The 20000-nt window shown below is 45.0% G+C and overlaps 1 protein-coding gene and 1 pseudogene across 1 annotated transcript in view; one reads left to right on the plus strand and one right to left on the minus strand.

Annotated features, from left to right (window-relative positions):
• Positions 1–14670, minus strand: part of LOC135554409 (branched-chain-amino-acid aminotransferase, cytosolic-like) — a 51545-nt gene extending 36875 nt beyond the window's left edge. Inside the window, exons 1-6 of the mRNA XM_064986707.1 lie at positions 14310–14670; positions 14170–14208; positions 13571–13668; positions 10972–11038; positions 9561–9652; positions 9308–9412 (exon numbers count right to left, since the gene is read on the minus strand). Of these exons, the coding sequence (XP_064842779.1) occupies positions 9308–9412; positions 9561–9652; positions 10972–11038; positions 13571–13668; positions 14170–14208; positions 14310–14400 (492 nt within the window). The 5' untranslated portion in view covers positions 14401–14670. The remainder of the gene's footprint in view (positions 1–9307; positions 9413–9560; positions 9653–10971; positions 11039–13570; positions 13669–14169; positions 14209–14309) is intronic.
• Positions 14671–18082: 3412 nt separating this feature from the next.
• Positions 18083–20000, plus strand: part of LOC135553743 (potassium voltage-gated channel subfamily A member 1-like) — a 9379-nt pseudogene continuing 7461 nt past the window's right edge.

The following is a 20000-nucleotide window of genomic DNA, read 5'->3' on the forward strand; positions in this document are numbered from 1 at the left end:
GTGGTAGGAAAAACACAAAAAGACCTCAAAAGAAACTCACCAAAAATAAACAAAAACAAAAAACAGAATACCACAAGAACTTCACCCGGAATCGACAAGAGCACACAGAACACTAGGGCAGGGTGCTAACATACAAACACAGAGCACAGAACTGAGGGAAACAAAGGGTTTAAATACAATCAGGGGAAACGAGACACAGGTGCAAATAATAATGGGGATCAAGGGAAAAACATAGGGACAAAAAGCACAATGGGGACATCTACTGACCAAAACCCGGAACAACCCTGACCAAATCCTGACAGAATCCCCCTAGGAACGGCTCCTGACGTTCCTACCAGCTCTCTCAGGGTGGAGGACCCTGAACTGACGAATGAGGTCAGGGTCCAGGATGTCTTTGGCAGGAACCCAGGAGCGCTCCTCAGGACCGTAGCCTTCCCAGTCCACCAGATACTGCCAGGACCGCTGCACCCGGCGGGAATCCAGTATCCGGTGGACGGTATAAGCCGGCTGGCCTCCAATGACACGAGGCGGAGGGGAGGTCTGTCTGCCGGGACAAGGGAGAAAAAACAACAGGTTTTAACAATGACACATGAAATGTGGGATTAATCTTAAGGGATCTGGGTAAGTGTAGGCGATAAGAAACTGGGTTAACTCTCTTGAAGGGACCGATGTATTTTTGGGACAGCTTGCGAGACTCCACCCGTAGAGGTAAGTCTCTTGTGGAAAGCCAGACTCTCTGGCCGGGGCGCAGGGTAGGCCCGGGACGGCGACGTCTGTTGGCTTGTTGTTGATACCTCTGTGAGGAACGCATCAGATTAAGACGGGTCTTCCTCCACATAAGCCGACAGCGTCTGACGAACCTCAAGGCTGAAGGCACTCTGACTTCTGCCTCCTGGTCCGGGAACAATGGAGGAGCATAGCCAAACTGACACTCGTGCGGGGACATACCAGTGGAGGAGGAGCGCAAGGTGTTGTGCGCGTATTCGGCCCAAACAATAAAGGATGACCATGTGGACGGGTTGTCACGAGTCATACATCGGAGGGTGGTTTCCAGCTCTTGATTCATCCTCTCTGTTTGGCCGTTGGACTCCGGATGGTACCCTGAAGATAGACTGGCAGAAGCCCCCATGAGTTGGCAGAAGGCCTTCCAAAACCTTGAGGCGAACTGGGGACCTCTGTCAGAAACCACATCTTGAGGAATGCCGAAGACTCGGAACACATGATTAATTACCAACTCAGCCGTTTCCTTGGCAGAAGGTAACTTAGTCAGAGGGACGAACCTGGCCGCCTTTGAAAACCTGTCGATTATGACTAGGATAGTAGTATTGCCATGGGATGGAGGAAGTCCAGTAATAAAGTCCAATGAGATATGGGACCAGGGTCTGTGGGGAACAGGTAAAGGGTGAAGGAGTCCTTGAGGGCGGAGGTGAGAAGATTTGCCCTGGCAGCACACGGGGCAGGCATTGACGAAAGTGGCAACGTCTTCTCTTATGGTAGGCCACCAGAACTTACGCTGGATGAACTCCAAGGTGCGACCTACGCCCGGATGACAGGTGAGGCGAGAGGAGTGCCCCCACAGAAGGACCTGAGTCCTCACTGCCTTGGGGACAAACAACCGATTGGCAGGGCCTCCTTTAGGGTCCGGTTCGCTAGCTTGAGCACGTCTCACGGTATCCTCAACTTGCCACGAGATCGGAGCCACAATCTTAGCAGCAGGAAGGACAGGCATGTCCGTGTCATCTCGAATGGCAGGAGCGTAAACTCGGGACAGGGCATCCGGTTTGAGATTCTTCGACCCGGGCCGATAGGTGAGGATAAACTGGAATCGATTGAAGAAAAGAGACCATCTAGCTTGTCTAGAGTTCAATCGCTTCGCCTGCTGGATATACTCCAGATTTTTGTGGTCCGTAAGCACTTGAAACGGGTGAGAAGCCCCCTCGAGCCAGTGTCTCCATTCCTTCAATGCCATCTTAACCGCTAGGAGTTCACGATCCCCACATCGTAGTTCCTCTCAGTCGGGGTAAGCCGGTGTGAGAAGAAAGCGCACGGATGAAGCTTCTTGTCTTCACCCCTCTGAGACAGGACAGCTCCAACACCAACCTCTGATGCGTCTACCTCCACCACAAATGGTTCATCCGTAGTCGGTAGTATCAGGATGGGAGCAGAGAGGACGCGCTGCTTGAGTCCTTGGAAGGCCGTCTCAGCTTCTCTTCCCCACACAAACCTTGCATTGCCACCTTTGGTTAAAGCTGAGAGAGGAGCTGCCACCAAACTGAAGTTCTTGATGAACTTGCGGTAAAAGTTTGTGAAGCCCAGGAAACGCTGAACATCCTTAACGGATTTGGGGGTGGGCCAATCCGCTACCGCCCCTACCTTCCTAGGGTCCATTTGGACTCGACCGGGTTCCACTACAAATCCCAGGAATTGTACTCGGGATGAATGGAATTCACATTTTTCCGGCTTAACGTACAGATGGCTGTCCAGGAGGCGTTTGAGTACTTGTCTGACATGCTTAGTGTGTTCTTGGAGCTCGAAAAGATGAGGATGTCATCCAAGTAAACGAACACAAATATGTTAAGCATATCCCTAAGCACATCGTTTATGAGCGCTTGGAACACCGCTGGGGCGTTGGTCAGGCCGAAGGGCATCACCAAGTATTCATAGTGACCAGTAGGCGTGTTGAAAGCGGTCTTCCACTCGTCACCAGGTCTGATCCGCACAAGATGGTATGCGTTCCGCAGGTCAAGCTTAGTGAAAACAACTGCTTCCTGGAGCAGCTCGAAGGCTGTGGCCATAAGGGGTAGCGGGTAACGGTTACGGACGGTTATGTCATTGAGTCCCCGGTAGTCGATGCAAGGACGTAATCCACCATCTTTCTTGGCCACAAAGAAAAACCCTGCTCCCGCCGGGGAGGTTGATGGACGCATGAGGCCTGCTTCCAGAGAGTCCTTGATGTAGGTATCCATAGCAGCTCGTTCGGGTGGAGATAGGGAAAAGATCCGACCCCTGGGGGCAAGTGCCCGGAAACAGGTCGATGGGGCAATCGTAAGATCTATGGGGTGGTAGCATGGTGGCCCTCTGTTTGCTAAACACCAGTTTGAGGTCATGGTAACACTCGGGAACTCGGGTCAGGTCGATGGATTCTAAAGACTCGGGAGTAGAACTCGGGAATTCTGGAAAATACAAGTAGCTTGGCACGTAGGACCCCACTGCTTGATAGTGCCCACAGACCAGTCGATGTGAGGGTTATGGCTGTGAAGCCAGGGGTATCCAAGGACGAGAGGGAACTCGGAACAGGAGATCAAATGAAAGTTCATCAATTCCTGGTGTTGTGAAACTGAAAGTCTCAAGGAGGTAGTGACATGAGTGACAAGTCCAGATCCCAAAGGGCTTCCATCCAATGTAGTAACCCTCATGGGGTCACTTAGAGGTTCAGAGGGAACGCCATTCTCCTTCGCCCAGACACCATCCATGAAGTTACCTGCGGCTCCAGAGTCTACCAAGGCTTGAAGGTGAAGCTTGTGGTTGTCCCAGGAGAGGGTGACTGGAATGAGCAGACGGGAGTTGGACGGATGGGAGGAGGTTATGTTTCCCGTTACAGTTCCCCCGGTCTGTACGGGACAGAGCGTTTCCCTGGAGCCCGGGACACGTGGAACGGAAATGGCCCGGTTTGCCGCAATATAGACAGCGTCGCTCCCTCATCCGGCGGTCTCTCTCAGCCTGGGAGATGCGTCCAATCTGCATGGGTTCCGGTGGAGCCAGCGATGATAAAGGTGGGGACTCGGAGCTGGGACTGATAGGGGCTAGAGGTCTACGGTTGAGTTCTCTCTCTCTCAGACGCTGGTCAATGCGTGAAGCCAACTTGATCAGGGACTCGAGATTGTCCGGTGGTTCCCCGAGTGGCCAGTTCATCTTGGATAGTGTCGGAAAGGCCTTTCAGAAAGCACACCGTGAGCGCCTCGTTGTTCCAGCCACTCGCTGCTGCCACCGTGCGGAACTGGATGGCATAGTCCGTCACGCTGCGCCAACCTTGATGGAGAGTCAGGAGCTGTTTGGCTGAGTCAGAACCACTGCTTGGGCCTTGAAACACTCGTTTGAATTCCTCAGCAAAGGCAGAGTAGCTGGCACAGCAGGAACTATGGGCATCCCACACAGCAGTAGCCCAGGCCAGGGCTTTTTCCGACAGCAGGGTAATGATATATGCGATCTTAGACCGGTCGGTGGGAAACGACGAAGGTTGCAGCTCAAAGGAGAGAGAACATTGAGTGAGAAAGCCTTTACAAGCACTTGGATCACCTGAGAACCGTTGGGGAGGTGGAAGACGAGGTTCAGCCAGGGGGTTAACTGCCATGGGTACGTGAACCTGAGGTACTGGGACGGGAACCGTTGCCGGGGTAAGTCGATCAGATATCTGCTTTATGGAAGTCAGCATCTCCGACAGAAGATGAGAATGTCTAGCCATTAAGGCCTCTTGCTGAACCAGGGCGGCTTCGTGGCGTTGGACAGTCTCTTGGTGGTGGGACAGCGTGGCAAAAAGGTCCTGGGAACTGGCTGCCTCTGGGTTCATTTTTGGCTCTGTGTTTCTGTCAGGACCCGGTTTCGAAACTGGGTCTCCGGAGTGAGAAACAGTCACTTAACCAACTGAGCCACGAATAGTCAGCAGAACCCAGAAGATGAGGCAGACACAGCAGTACTTAAGACGGTGTATTTAATAAAGAAAAATCCTAAAATACAAAAAATGGCAAATCCAAAAGGTGGTAGGAAAAACACAAAAAGACCTCAAAAGAAACTCACCAAAAATAAACAAAAACAAAAAACAGAATACCACAAGAACTTCACCCGGAATCGACAAGAGCACACAGAACACTAGGGCAGGGTGCTAACATACAAACACAGAGCACAGAACTGAGGGAAACAAAGGGTTTAAATACAATCAGGGGAAACGAGACACAGGTGCAAATAATAATGGGGATCAAGGGAAAAACATAGGGACAAAAAGCACAATGGGGACATCTACTGACCAAAACCCGGAACAACCCTGACCAAATCCTGACACCGACCTTGGCTAGGGGTCACTGAGAATACTTTCCAGGGTCTCCCTATCTTCAGAGAGGACGGGGTGATTCTCACGGCCTCCCCTAATCTTTGTCGGCTGGGTAGCAGGACAGTATGTGCGTAGGATACCTACTGTTTGTGTGGAAGTATGTGCGCAGCTATAAAATGGATGTCTTTGTATTCTTGACTTTAGAAGTTCTCTGAATAAACTGTACTAACCTTTTGCATAAGCTGAGTCTTTGACTAATTATTATTATACCCATGGTCTTACAAACCTTGGGGATTGGTCAGAGCTATTGATTATTATCATTGGGATTGAAAATTCTTGTGACAGTTTCTCAGCTATTTTTTTCTTCAGCAAGTCAATTAAGTGTATATACAGTGCCTTGCGAAAGTATTCGGCCCCCTTGAACTTTGCGACCTTTTGCCACATTTCAGGCTTCAAACATAAAGATATAAAACTGTATTTTTTTGTGAAGAATCAACAACAAGTGGGACACAATCATGAAGTGGAACGACATTTATTGGATATTTCAAACTTTTTTAACAAATCAAAAACTGAAAAATTGGGCGTGCAAAATTATTCAGCCCCTTTACTTTCAGTGCAGCAAACTCTCTCCAGAAGTTCAGTGAGGATCTCTGAATGATCCAATGTTGACCTAAATGACTAATGATGATAAATACAATCCACCTGTGTGTAATCAAGTCTCCGTATAAATGCACCTGCACTGTGATAGTCTCAGAGGTTCGTTAAAAGCGCAGAGAGCATCATGAAGAACAAGGAACACACCAGGCAGGTCCGAGATACTGTTGTGAAGAAGTTTAAAGCCGGATTTGGATACAAAAAGATTTCCCAAGCTTTAAACATCCCAAGGAGCACTGTGCAAGCGACAATATTGAAATGGAATGAGTATCAGACCACTGCAAATCTACCAAGACCTGGCCGTCCCTCTAAACTTTCAGCTCATACAAGGAGAAGACTGATCAGAGATGCAGCCAAGAGGCCCATGATTTCTCTGGATGAACTGCAGAGATCTACAGCTGAGGTGGGAGACTCTGTCCATAGGACAACAATCAGTCATATATTGCACAAATCTGGCCTTTATGGAAGAGTGGCAAGAAGAAAGCCATTTCTTAAAGATATCCATAAAAAGTGTCGTTTAAAGTTTGCCACAAGCCACCTGGGAGACACACCAAACATGTGGAAGAAGGTGCTCTGGTCAGATGAAACCAAAATTGAACTTTTTGGCAACAATGCAAAACGTTATGTTTGGCGTGAAAGCAACACAGCTCATCAACCACAACACACCATCCCCACTGTCAAACATGGTGGTGGCAGCATCATGGTTTGGGCCTGCTTTTCTTCAGCAGGGACAGGGAAGATGGTTAAAATTGATGGGAAGATGGATGGAGCCAAATACAGGACCATTCTGGGAGAAAACCTGATGGAGTCTGCAAAAGACCTGAGACTGGGACGGAGATTTGTCTTCCAACAAGACAATGATCCAAAACATAAAGCAAAATCTACAATGGAATGGTTCAAAAATAAACATATCCAGGTGTTAGAATGGCCAAGTCAAAGTCCAGACCTGAATCCAATCGAGAATCTGTGGAAAGAACTGAAAACTGCTGTTCACAAATGCTCTCCATCCAACCTCACTGAGCTCGAGCTGTTTTGCAAGGAGGAATGGGAAATATTTTCAGTCTCTCGATGTGCAAATCTGATAGAGACATACCCCAAGCGACTTACAGCTGTAATCGCAGCAAAAGGTGGCGCTACAAAGTATTAACTTAAGGGGGCTGAATAATTTTGCACGCCCAATTTTTCAGTTTTTGATTTGTTAAAAAAGTTTGAAATATCCAATAAATGTCGTTCCACTTCCTGATTGTGTCCCACTTGTTGTTGATTCTTCACAAAAAAATACAGTTTTATATCTTTATATTTGAAGCCTGAAATGTGGCAAAAGGTCGCAAAGTTCAAGGGGGCCAAATACTTTCGCAAGGCACTGTATATATATATATATATATATTGTTTTACATCAATTGTGAATGATAATAGTTCCTCACAGTATTTGAAAAAGCTTTCCAACACTCTCCCCCTAAATAATCACCAGGCCTTGGTGTGAAAGAGCAAAATGTCATGCTCTGAGCATCCCATATACCCAGTTGAAATGCCATAAAATACCCGAAGACCTTTTCCCAAAAACAACTGTTTGTCCTGAGCTCACTGGAGCGGAAACTGTGATGGCCCAGAAAAGGCTAGTTGATTCACTGTAGCTAGTGACAGCATTGGGCCAGACCTTCATTGGGCCAGACCTAGTTTATTGATTTGATGCAATGTTTGCTTCACTAGTGGTAGCTCAACTCAAGACAAATAGAAAGGGAGGCAGAGGGAAGATAGATGAAATTGAAAGAATCTTGCATTTTAATCAGGACATTTTCAGTTTTTATTTGTCAGCTTTATGTAATTGACTTAGTTGACAGTGTAAAATAGTCCCTCTACAACATTGTCCTATAGGCTCATAGTTCCATGTGCTCATTTCACCGCCAGTGTGAATCAGTGTGTTCACATGGCAGAGGCTGCTGCTCTCACATTAGTGGAATTAACTTTTTGGGTTTTAATCATTTTAATCCCGATTTGTATTATTAGCCACGTGTCAATGATTTTGAGAAACGAAAACGTTACTCTTGAAATGAAACTGTTCCACGAAAATGTGCATATCATAACTGGTATGAAGATCGGTAGAAATGGTAGGATAAATTGTCAGCTTCTTCAAACTCTAATTTCACAAACTTGAAGGTGTACAAAGGTTAAATAAAACACCCATCACTGTGTTGCTTGCTAGACTAGTTGACTAGTAACGCTACATGTTTAACATTGGCAGCAGCAGGCCTGCGAGACAAGTGCGAGAGAACGCAATTTGATTTTGTTCCCATTCCCTTTACGCCAAGTTTAGAATTGTAAACTATTAGAAAATGTAAGTGGAAAACTATTGCGAAAACTGCTCCAGATCACTTGATATCCACAAAGGGGAAAGAATAGAATATGGAGGGTGGAGAGGGTCAGACCCGATTTAACTTAAACGGTCTATCGTACAGCAGAGCGTTTCCAACTCCAAACCAACCACACTGAATAGATAGGAGCATATCATGAGTGCACAGTTTACAAAACAGAGCTGAGTGCTCTCCATGCAAAATAGGTCCCATATATACATATCCCATGTTTTTTCCTCTCTCCCCTACCCCAATCACATTATCATTTATATCAACAATGCAACGGAAAAAATAGTTTCATCGTTTTTATTGCAACAACACAAATTGCAGCTTTACCATCTCACCATCAGGGGGTGCTGTACCATCTCCAGCACCTCTACATCCCGTGGCTATGGATAAGACAGGGTGATTGGTTCAATCACAAGCAGGATGGCAATAGAACATAACAGGTCCTGTTATTGGTCAGGTAGGCACAAGGCCCGGAATGACAGGCCTGCTCATGGGACCTGGCTCTTGTAGCCGTAGTTGAGTTCTGCCCCTCCACTAAGCAGCAGGTCTATCCCAGTGCAGAACGTAGCATCAGCAGCCAGGTACAAAGCAGCCAACCCACTCTCAGCTTCTGTCCCCATTCGACCAAGCAGCTGTTGGAGATGAGGAAGAATGTTAAAGATGAGGCATCAGGTTCATCAAGATGAGAGATGCAAGTTAAATTAGGAAGTCTCTACCAACCCTCCCTTTTCAATGCATTCTGAAATATGTCATTGTAACAGATCTTATATTTCATCGTATATCTTGTATTGGCTCCTGTCCAGTGAGCACTTGCCTGAGCATTCTCTCCTTCTTTAATGGTGGCTAAGGTATCTGCAGTCTGTCCAGCCAGCTCCTCCCACAGAGGTGTCATCACATTACCAGGGGAAATGCTACAAGATAATACACATTTAGACTGCAGCAAACAGAGCTAGAGATAAGAGGAGAAAGTGGAAAAATATAAAAGTATTTTTAAAACAGGACAGACAAAAGGGCAAGAGAAAAAAATAAGTAGAAAATCCTAAAAGTTTGTAAATGGAGACAGATGCCAGTTCTCCTCACCAGTTGACTCTCACTTGATATTGACTCTCATCCACAGCCATGGCTTTTGTCATGGCAATGATCGCCCCCTTGTGGAAGAAAAGAGACATCACCCCTGTTAGGCCTACTTCTCCAAGCCTCAAACACCTGGATAAAGTACTGCATACTGTTATCTAGATTTTTAGTTCACCTTAGTGGCTACATATGGTGCTGCATTTTTCTGACCAATGGAGCCCACCAGACTGGACAAGTTAATGATGTTCCCCTGGCGCTGTCGCAGGTGGGGCAGGGCATACTGAGGAGGGGAGATCCCGTGATGACGGAAAACATATTATAAGGTATATAATAACCCATTATTAAGGCTCATACATGCTTATAACAAGTAATAAAGCATCATACCTGAAGGCTTTCAGTAAAGTAAATATAATGAGTGAATTATTTACTTTGGAGGCCAGGAAGTAACTGATGAGGTTAAGATTCAAAAGATCTCTGAACTCATCTGCAGTAGTGTCATCTGTGGGTTTATGAGGTGGGTCTGAAAGGGGAGGGAACTCAATGAATACAGCATAAACACTAACCAAATGTCTATGGAGTATGTGAATTGTAGAAGAGGGGGAGGAAACATGCCTTTCATATCCACAAAAAAAGTGTCAAGTGGTACAAAAACGAGTGCAGATCTTTAAAAAACAATGAAAACCAGTATAGCATTAAAAATGCATCCGCGTTACGACTTGCACCTTTGTCAGGGTGTGACGATCAGGAGGTGATCGGTTTGATGCTGCAAGCTGCAAAGCGTATACACAAAGTACAAAACATTAGGAACACCTGTTCTTTCCACATCAGACAGACTGGGTGAATCCAGGTGAAAGCTATGATCCCTTATTGATGTCACTTCAATCAGTGTAGATGAAGGGGAGGAGACAAGTTAAATAACTATTTTTAAGCCTTGAGACAATTGAGACATGGATTGTGTGTGTGCCATGCAGAGGGTGAATGGGCAAGACAACATATTTAACTTCCTTTAATCAGAGTATGGTAGTAGGTACCAGGCGCACCGGTTTGTCAAGAACTGCAACACTGCTGTGTTTTTCACCATAAATAGTTTCCTGTTTGTATCAAGTATGGTCCACCACCTAAATGACATCCAGCCAACTCTGGGAAGCATTAGAGTCAACATGGGCCAGCATCCCTGTGGAACGCTTTCGACACCTTGTAGAGTCCAGGCTGTTCTGGGGGCAAAAGGAGGGGTGCAACTCAATATTAGGAAGGTGTTCTTAATGTTTTGTACACTAAGTGTATGTGTTTTTAATGCTTGAATATGCCTGTTTAAATAATGGCTTGCCAGGGCCTCCCAAGTAGCACAGTGGTCTAAGGCACTGCATCGCAGTGTTAGCTGTGTTACTACAGATCCTGGTTATATACCGGGCTGTGTTGCAGCCGGTTGCGCCTGGGAGACCCATGAGGCGACGCACAATTGGCCCAGCGTCGTCCGGGTTAGGGGAGGGTTTGGCCGGCCCGGGATGTCCTTGTCAGTGCATGCACACTGACAGTTGTTCGGTGCTTCCTCCGACACATTGGTGCAGCTGGCTTCCGGGTTAAGCGTGCATTGTGTCAAGAAGCAGTACGGCTTGGCGGGGTTGTGTTTCGGGACAATGGGACAAGACTGCAACTACCAAATTGGATATGACAAAATTGGGGAGAAAAAGAGGGTAAAAAAAGTATATATATATAATAATAAAAATAAGTGCCTGGACGTGGATTGGTATACCAAATATCAGCTGATTTGTGGATATATAATTTCCTATCTTTCCTTAACAACATCAATTCTCATACAAAATGATAACAGATACTCACGCCACCCAGCATTGTTGACCAGACAGTCTATTTGACCATAATGCTCCACTGTCACTGAAATCAACCTCTGCAGAGAGAATAGCATACGTTGAGTTGACTGCACTCTGTCATTGACCACCACACTGTGTTAGACGTGTATAATTACTCTCTCCAGGTATGTGGACCTATGATCCCATTACCTATGTACCTACCTAACTTGCTACATAAAGCCTAAGCTGAAAAACCAGCTAGACGCACCACTAAAATACCGTACAAACATACACACATCCCTCAGTCAAACACACAAAACAGGTTATAGCAATGTCACTACCGTTCACAAGCACCAGGGTCTGGACACTGAATGATGATTGGATGTGTAGAAAAAAAAAGAAGTCGCTCTGGACAAGAATATCTGCTAAATGACCTAAATGTAAATGTAAATCATCATGGAAAGCTTCCGTCTTGCAGTGTTAGTCTGACCACTAATACATTTGAATTGTCTGAAGAGGCTCCATCTGTCCACTCCAGTTGAAGTCGAAAGTTTACATACACTTAGGTTGGAGTCATTAAAACTTGTTTTTTAACCACTTCACAAATGTCTTGTTAACAAACTATAGTTTTGGCAAGTACATCTACTTTGTGCATGACACAAGTCATTTTTACAACAATTGTTTACAGACAGATTATTTCACTTATAATTCACTGTATCACAATTCCAGTGGGTCAGAAGTTTAGATACACTAAGTTGATTGTACCTTTAAACAACTTGGAAAATTCCCGGAAATGATGTCATAGCTTTAGAAGATTCTGATTGACTCAAATGATGTCAATTAGCCTATTGGAGGTGTACCTGTGGATGTATTTCAAGGCCTACTTTCAAATTCAGTGCCCCTTTTCTTGACATCATGGGAAAAATCAAAAGAAATCAGTCAAGACCGCAGAAAATAAATTGTAGACGTCCACAAGTCTGGTTCATCCTTGGGAGCATTTTCCAAATGCCTGAAGGTACCATGTTCACCTGTACAAACAACAGTACGCAAGTATAAACACCATGGGACCACGCAGCTGTCAATCCGCTCAGGAAGGAGAAGCGTTCTATCTCCTAGAGATGAACGTACTTTGGTGTGAAAAGTACAAATCAATCCCAGAACAACAGCAAGGGACCTTGTGAAGACGCTGGAGGAAACAGGTACAAAAGTATCTACATCCACAGTAAAACAAGTCCTATATCGACATAACCTAAAAGATCGCTCAGCACGGAAGAAGCCACTGCTCCAAAACCACCATAAAAAAGACAGACTACGGTTTGCATCTGCACATGGGGACAAAGATCGGAATTTTGGATAAATGTCCTCTGGTCTGATGAAACAAAAATAGAACTGTTTGGCCATAATGACCATCGTTATGTTTGGAGGAAAAAGGGGGAGGCCTGCAAGCCGAAGAACACCATCCCAACCGTGAAGCACAGGGATGTCAGCATCATGTTGTGGGGGTGCTTTGCTGCAGGAGGGACTGGTGCACTTCACAAAATAGATGGCATCATGAGGATGGAAAACTATGTGGATATATTGAAGCAACATCTCAAGACATCAGTCAGGAAGTTAAAGCTTGGACGCAAATGGGTCTTCCAAATGGACAATGACCCCATGCATACTTCCAAAGTTGTGGCAAAATGGCTTAAGGACAACAAAGTCAAGGTATTGGAGTGGCCATCACAAAGCCCTGACCTCACTCCTATAGAACATTTTTGGGCAGAACTGAAAAAGCATGTGCGAGTAAGGAGGCCTACAAACCTGACTCAGTTACACCAGCTCTGTCAAGAGGAATGGGCTAAATTCACCTAACTTACTGTGGGAAGCTTGTGGAAGGCTACCCGAAACGTTTGACCCAAGTTAAACAATTTAAAGCCAATATTTACTAGGACTAAATGTCAGGAATTGGGAAAAACTTGAGTTTAAATGTATCTGGCTAAGGTGTATGTAAACTTCCAAATTCAACTGTTTATTATATATATATATATATATATAAAACCATCAAAGTGAACACTGTCACATTCACCTATAATATCAGATGAACAGTAACACAACTATGAGAATCTCAGTTGAACAGCAGGGTGTCAGTGCAGTCCAACAGTGCATGGATATATATATATATATACACATTTATTAATTTGTTATATATGTATGTCAGCACAGACCTCAATGCCTGAGCGAACTCTCAGTCTGGGAGGCAAGCACAAAAAACAAGGGAAGAAAACAGGAAACCAGGGCACAGGAAACACAGAGAGCTTCAAATAATGGCCGACTGGACCTTTAACAGTGATTTCTAAGCAGTTTATAAGCAGACCTTCAAATGAGGAGCAAGGGGCTTGCTAGAGCTGTGAGTAAACTAACTCAGTGGAGAAGAGTCCTTTCACAGACAGGGAAAATCCAACAAAGACTAAAGATAGGTGGAGTGTAGATTACAATACAACACGTTTTAGTAAGCATTCTGATAAACCACAGGTCATGTGATCCATTGAGGAATGAGGATATAAACTCTGTTGAAATGTTGTGCATATGAGTGATCATGACTCTCATTTCACTGTGCTATAAAATAAGTCATTGCCCAGAAGCCCTACCTTGATGTCCTCCTCTTTGGAGATGTCACAAGGTACAAATTTGCATGAACCTGGTCCTGCCCTGTTCAGCTCAGCCTCTAGAGCCTGTCCTGCTGCCACTGTCAAAAATAATAAGAATATATATATAAAATAAGAATACAGTAAACTTATGAATATGCAATGTAAAGATGATGTCGAGAGGGATTTTTTTTAATGATTCATAAAATCTTCAACAATGGATTACTGATGAATGAAGATTCTGAGACACATTACTGTGTGGTGATTCTGATGGTTGCTTGTAACTGATGGCTTCTACGGTTGTGGCTAGATGGATAGGATAACTAATGCAGCAGGTTAGGATCATTAATGCAGTAGGTTACGAGAAGTAATGTAGCAGGTTAGGATAATTAACGTAGCAGGTTATGATAATTAATGTAGCAAGTTAGGCGAAAAAGTTTAAGGTTAGGTTTAGCTACAATCCTACAGTTGTCGCCGACGCAACTCGAACATGCACCTTTTGGTACGAAGCTGTACTCCATCTAGCCACAACCGTAGAAGCCACCAGTTCCCCCACACCTGCAATGGTATACTTTAATCTGAGCACCCCCTCTTGCACTCACCCCCTCTTGCACAGAATACAACTTTGGCACCATTCTCCACTGGGGAAAGAACAACATAATAGCACATTATTGTTTCCCCAGTACCCCACTCTGCTCAAATCTCAACAAACTTACTTCAAATCAGGAACTTTGATTCTTACCGAATACTTTGACAATCCCTCTACCAATCCCTTTGGACCCGCCGGTCACAATGACAACTTTGTCTCCGTAACGCAAAGTACTGCCTGACATGTTCACTAGAGCCAACCCGTCACGGGTGATGATTTCAGTGACGATGAAAGAACCGCCACTACCTGGTTGACTGTGTTGGTCGAATGCCGCAAACAAAGTGACTTGCCCTCTTTCCAAGCTACACTTTTTATTCTATTTCTTTACATGCAGCAAAATATATAATTGCGTCCCTCCCGTTGTCTTTTACATTTCTACGTTAACTTTCTCTTCCCTCCTCCAAGTTCCTTAAAAATCATGGGTTTTGTTGTCGTCTGTGAAGACAGGTGAGCAGTTTTGTGGGACTTGTAGTTTAAACTCCATGCAAGTTTTAACGCACATCCTGGTGCTGCAACCTGCTGTGTCAACATGCATACCGGTTTCTCAGTCTATGTTTGAGGCATATTCTGAAATTGAACAAATAAGCCATTACATTCATCAATTAACCAAGAAGCCCATGGGATGGTTTTTGCAATTGTCTAATGCATAATTTAAAAAAATATTTAAACGCTTTAATGCTCACTTTCCTGTAAAATCCACCTCATATCAGTGTTATAACTGTTATACATTTTACATGTTTTTTTCCCACCTTCCAACTGACACACGTCTCTAAATAGTTAACTCAACCATCAATTCTTATTTTACATTTACATTTGAGTCATTTTGCTTACAATCGTATCCATAGCGATTTAACAGAGCGATTAGGGTTAAGTGCCTTGCTCAAGGGCACATCAACAGATTTTTTTTACCTAGTCAGCTCGGGATTCAAACCAGCAAACTTTCGGTTACTGGCTCAACGTTCTTAACTGCTAGGCTACGTGCCGCCCCATGTAACGTTTTTCTGGCCCAGAAATAATGCTGTTGACATCTTACAGTGGTCAGTATATGTCACTTACATTTTTGTTGACACAACACCTGTGAGTCATTACCTGCCTGACACATGTGCACCATACCTTATACTATACCATATCCTATACTATACCATACACTAAGCCATCTGAATAAAGGCTCACGAAAGGATCATCAGAAAAGGAGTGTCATGGCTTTTTGTTGTAGGCTTTCAGTTTTACTGTTTGGTCTCATAACATGTGTTAACATGTTTGTAAATGTGACTTGGGCCCTACATTTTTCCTGACCACACCTCACCAGGAAATGCATGGGCTCGGCTACATAACTCATTTAGGGCCCTGAGTGTTTCCTGGTAAGGTGACATGGTCAGAAAAACACAGGGCCCTAGTCAGGAGCATTATAAATACTGAAGCCAGGATGGAACTCCAAAATACATTCTCACTGGGCTTTTATGGGTGTTCATTTGGGTCTCGTGAGGACATCGGTACATGTGTTGAGGATGGTGTGTGTGTGTTTGTGTGTTTGTTTATGACAGGGAGAGAGGGGAAATTGAAGACTTTAAGAGAGAGGCAGGGGGCTGACATTAGGGGGTGGGGGTATGAAGAGGGCTTTAAGAGAGAGGCAGGGGGCTGACATTAGGGGGTGGGGGTATGAAGAGGACTTTAAGAGAAAGGCAGGGGGCTGACATTAGGGGGTGGGGGTATGAAGAGGACTTTAAGAGAGAGGCAGGGGGCTGACATTAGGGGGTGGGGGTATGAAGAGGACTTTAAGAGAGAGGCAGGGGGCTTACATTAGGGGGTGGGGGTATGAAGAGGACTTTAAGAGAGAGGCAGGGGGCTGACATTAGGGGGTGGGGGTATGAAGAGGACACCATGCTGAGGTTGTAGAGAGAAGGCAGTGGATTGAATTTCGACCTGACAGCATTCTCCAGAGAAATAGTAGGCATGAGAGAGAGCAAAGGGGAGAGACTGAAGGCTGTGACCTACAAACAAGCTTAACTATCTTCACTTCACCCAGGGTGGGGTATCAGCAGACAGATTAACACTACCCCTGAAGGAGCCATGGTGCCCCCCCCCCCCCCTGACACAGCTAGGGAGGTGGGAGATAGAGACTTACGGAGAGATCAAACAGGGGATAGACAGACAGAGAGACGGCCAGAGGGAGGGCCGGACGGACAGACAGACAGACGGCAAGAGGGAGGGCTGGACGGACAGACAGACAGACGGCCAAAGGGAGGGCCAGACAGACAGACAGACAGACAGACAGCCAGACAGATACCCTGTGGTGGAGGTACAGTAGTGGAGGCACCGTGATTCTCTTGAGTAATTAGTCTCTTTCAACAGTAGCTGACTGACAGAGGGGTGAGTGGAACAGTGCAGGCTGCTTCTTGTAAATAACACCAATAATATGGTTCTTACTTCACAGCAGCATGCTTGGGCATGGCATGTAACTAGGATGTTTATGAGTAGGACTCTGTGTTATTCTAATAATGGCTGTGTTGACTGTAAAGACTAATGTTCTGATTAAAGAAATAGTCATTCTGACCGAACATAAAGGTTAAAGGTTCTGATAGAAATAACACCTTTCTAGTTCATGCTTTTATTTGTTATTCTTTACTGTAGATGTAAAATGTGTCTTGCATACTACCGGTCAAGACTTTCAGAACATCTACTCATTCAAGGGTTTTTCTCTATTTGAACTATTTTCTACATTGTAGAATAATAGTGAAGACATCAAACTTATGAAATAACACATATGGAATCATATAGTAACCAAAAAAGTGTTAAACAAATCAAAATGTATTTTGTATTTGAGAATTTTCAAATAGCCACCCTTTGCCTTGATGACAGCTTTGCAAACTATTGGCTTTCTCTCAACCAGCTTCACAAGGTAGTCACCTGGAATGCATTTCAATTAACAGATGTGCCTTCTTAAAAGTTCATTTGTGGAATTTCTTTCTTTCTTAATGTGTGTGAGCCAATCAGTTGTGTTGTGACAAGGTAGGCAGAGTATACAGAAGATAGCCCTATTTGGTAAAAGACCAAGTCCATATTATGGCAAGATCAGCTCAAATAAGCAAAGGGAAATGACAGTCCATCATTAAGACATGAAGGCCACTCAATACGGAACATTTCAAGAACTTTGAAAGTGCAAAGTGCAGTCGCAAAAACCATCAAGCTCTATGATGAAACTGGCTCTCATGAGGACCACAGGACATTTTTATTTTATTTTTTAAATGTAACCTTCATTTAACCAGGCAAGTCAGTTACAATGACCCAACACACCTCCAGGCTGTGTAAGGGCTATTTGACCAAGAAGGAGAGTGATGGAGTGCTGCACCAGATGACCTGGCCTCCACAATCCCCTGACCTCAACCAAATTGAGATGGTTTGGGATGAGTCAGACTGCAGAGTGAAGGAAAAGCAGCCTACAAGTGCTCAGCATATGTGGGAACTCCTTAAAGACTGTTGTAAAAGTATTCTATGTGAAGCTGGTTGAGAGAATGCCAAGAGTATGCAAAGCTGTTATTTTGCTGTAGAAACTAGTAAAAATAAAGAAAAACCCCTCAATGAGTAGGTATTCTAAAATTCTTGACCGGTAGTGTATTTGGGGGTGAATTGGCGTAAATTACTTTAAGCTTACATTTCTGTTAAATAATTCTGAGTATTAAAATTGCCAATAATGTGAGTTGTTTCTCCTCCCACTTCTTTATCTGCCTTTACCTGATATGTCTCTTCTTCTGCAGTACCAGATATGTTTCTTGATAACTTCAGCAGCGTTGTGCATTTCTCTCTAGAGTAAGGGGACAAACTGTCCTCACAAAGAACTAAATAGAAGCTGAATGACAGACCAAGGAATGGAGAACCATGACAAGGGTGGAGGTGAAGGAGGAGGAGAAGGAGACAAGAAACATCTCCCAGAGGAGGTGAGCGAGAGTGACAAGGAGACCAAGGACCAGCGCAACAAGGCGGAGAAGGGAGAGAAGGAGACAGAGAACAACGGCAGTGAAAAGGAGAGGGTTGAGGGGAAAAGGGAAAGCTGTCGTCGCTCAGGCTCCCTGTGGAGGGGGGCTGGGCCCTGACGGAGCGGCTAGCCATCAACGTGTCAGGGATGCGCTACGAGACACAGCTCCGCACTCTGGCCCAGTTCCCTGACTCCCTCCTGGGGACCCTAACCGCAGAATTCGCTACTTTGACCCTCTGCGCAATGAGCTGTTCCTGGACCGGAACCGGAACTGCTTTGACGCCATCCTCTACTTCTACCAGTCTGGCGGGCGGCTGCGGCGGCCTGCCAATGTGCCCCTGGATGTGTTCTTGGATGAGCTGCGCTTCTATGAGCTTGGTGAGGAGATCATGGAACGCTTCAAGGAGGATGAGGGCTTCCCCAAGGAGGAGGTGCCTGCGCTGCCTGAGAACGAGATGCAGAGGAAGGTTTGGATGCTTTTTGAGCACCCAGAATCCTCCTCGGGCGCACGCATCATCGCCATCATCAGCGTCATGGTCATTGTGGTGTCCATCGCCATCTTCTGCTTGGAGACGCTGCCTGACTTCAGGAACGAGAAGGAGCTCCGAGAGGTGAGAGGGGGCCGTTGTGGGGCCAGTGGCCTGAGGGCCAAACAGAAATGACACACAGGAGAGAGAGAATGAGAGAGAAACAGAGAATAGTAGAAAAGGAAACAAACAAAGGCACCAGGAGAAAGGAGAGGCTGCGGGAGATGTACATAAAGCACAGATAGAAGGAGAGGAATGAAGAGAGGAATGAAGAGAGGAATAAATAGAGGAATGAAGAGAGGAATAAAGAGAGGAATAAAGAGAGGAATAAAGAGAGGGATGAAGAGAGGAATGAAGAGAGGAATGAAGAGAGGGATGAAGAGAGGAATAAAGAGAGGGATGAAAAGAGGGATGAAGAGAGGAATGAAGAGAGGGATGAAGAGAGGAATGAAGAGAGGAATGAAGAGAGGAATAAAGAGAGGAATAAAGAGAGGAATGAAGAGAGGGATGAAGAGAGGGATGAAGAGAGGGATGAAGAGAGGGATGAAGAGAGGAATGAAGAGAGGAATAAAAAGAGGAATAAAGAGAGGAATAAAGGAGAGGAATAAAGGAGAGGAATAAAGAGAGGAATAAAGAGAGGAATAAATAGAGGAATAAATAGAGGAATGAAGAGAGGAATAAATAGAGGAATGAAGAGAGCAATAAATAGAGGAATAAAGAGAGGAATGAAGAGAGGAATAAAGAGAGGAATAAAGAGAGGAATAAAGAGAGGGATGAAGCGAGGGATGAAGAGAGGAATGAAGAGAGGAATAAAGAGAGGAATGAAGAGAGGAATAAAGAGAGGAATAAAGGGAGGGATGAAGAGAGGGATGAAGAGAGGAATGAAGAGAGGAATGAAGAGAGGGATAAAGAGAGGGATGAAGAGAGGGATGAAGAGAGGGATGAAGAGAGGAATGAAGAGAGGGATGAAGAGAGGGATGAAGAGAGGAATGAAGAGAGGGATGAAGAGAGGAATGAAGAGTGGAATGAATAGAGGAATGAATAGAGGGATGAAGAGAGGAATGAAGAGAGGGATGAAGAGAGGAATGAAGAGAGGAATGAAGAGAGGGATAAAGAGAGGAATAAAGAGAGGAATAAAGAGAGGAATGAAGAGAGGGATGAAGAGAGGAATAAAGAGAGGAATAAAGAGAGGGATAAAGAGAGGAATAAAGAGAGGAATGAAGAGAGGGATAAAGAGGGGGATGAAGAGAGGAATGAAGAGAGGAATGAAGAGAAGAATAAAGA

The sequence above is a fragment of the Oncorhynchus masou genome, chromosome 14 (genome assembly GCF_036934945.1).
Source record: "Oncorhynchus masou masou isolate Uvic2021 chromosome 14, UVic_Omas_1.1, whole genome shotgun sequence".
Lineage (NCBI taxonomy): Eukaryota > Metazoa > Chordata > Actinopteri > Salmoniformes > Salmonidae > Oncorhynchus > Oncorhynchus masou.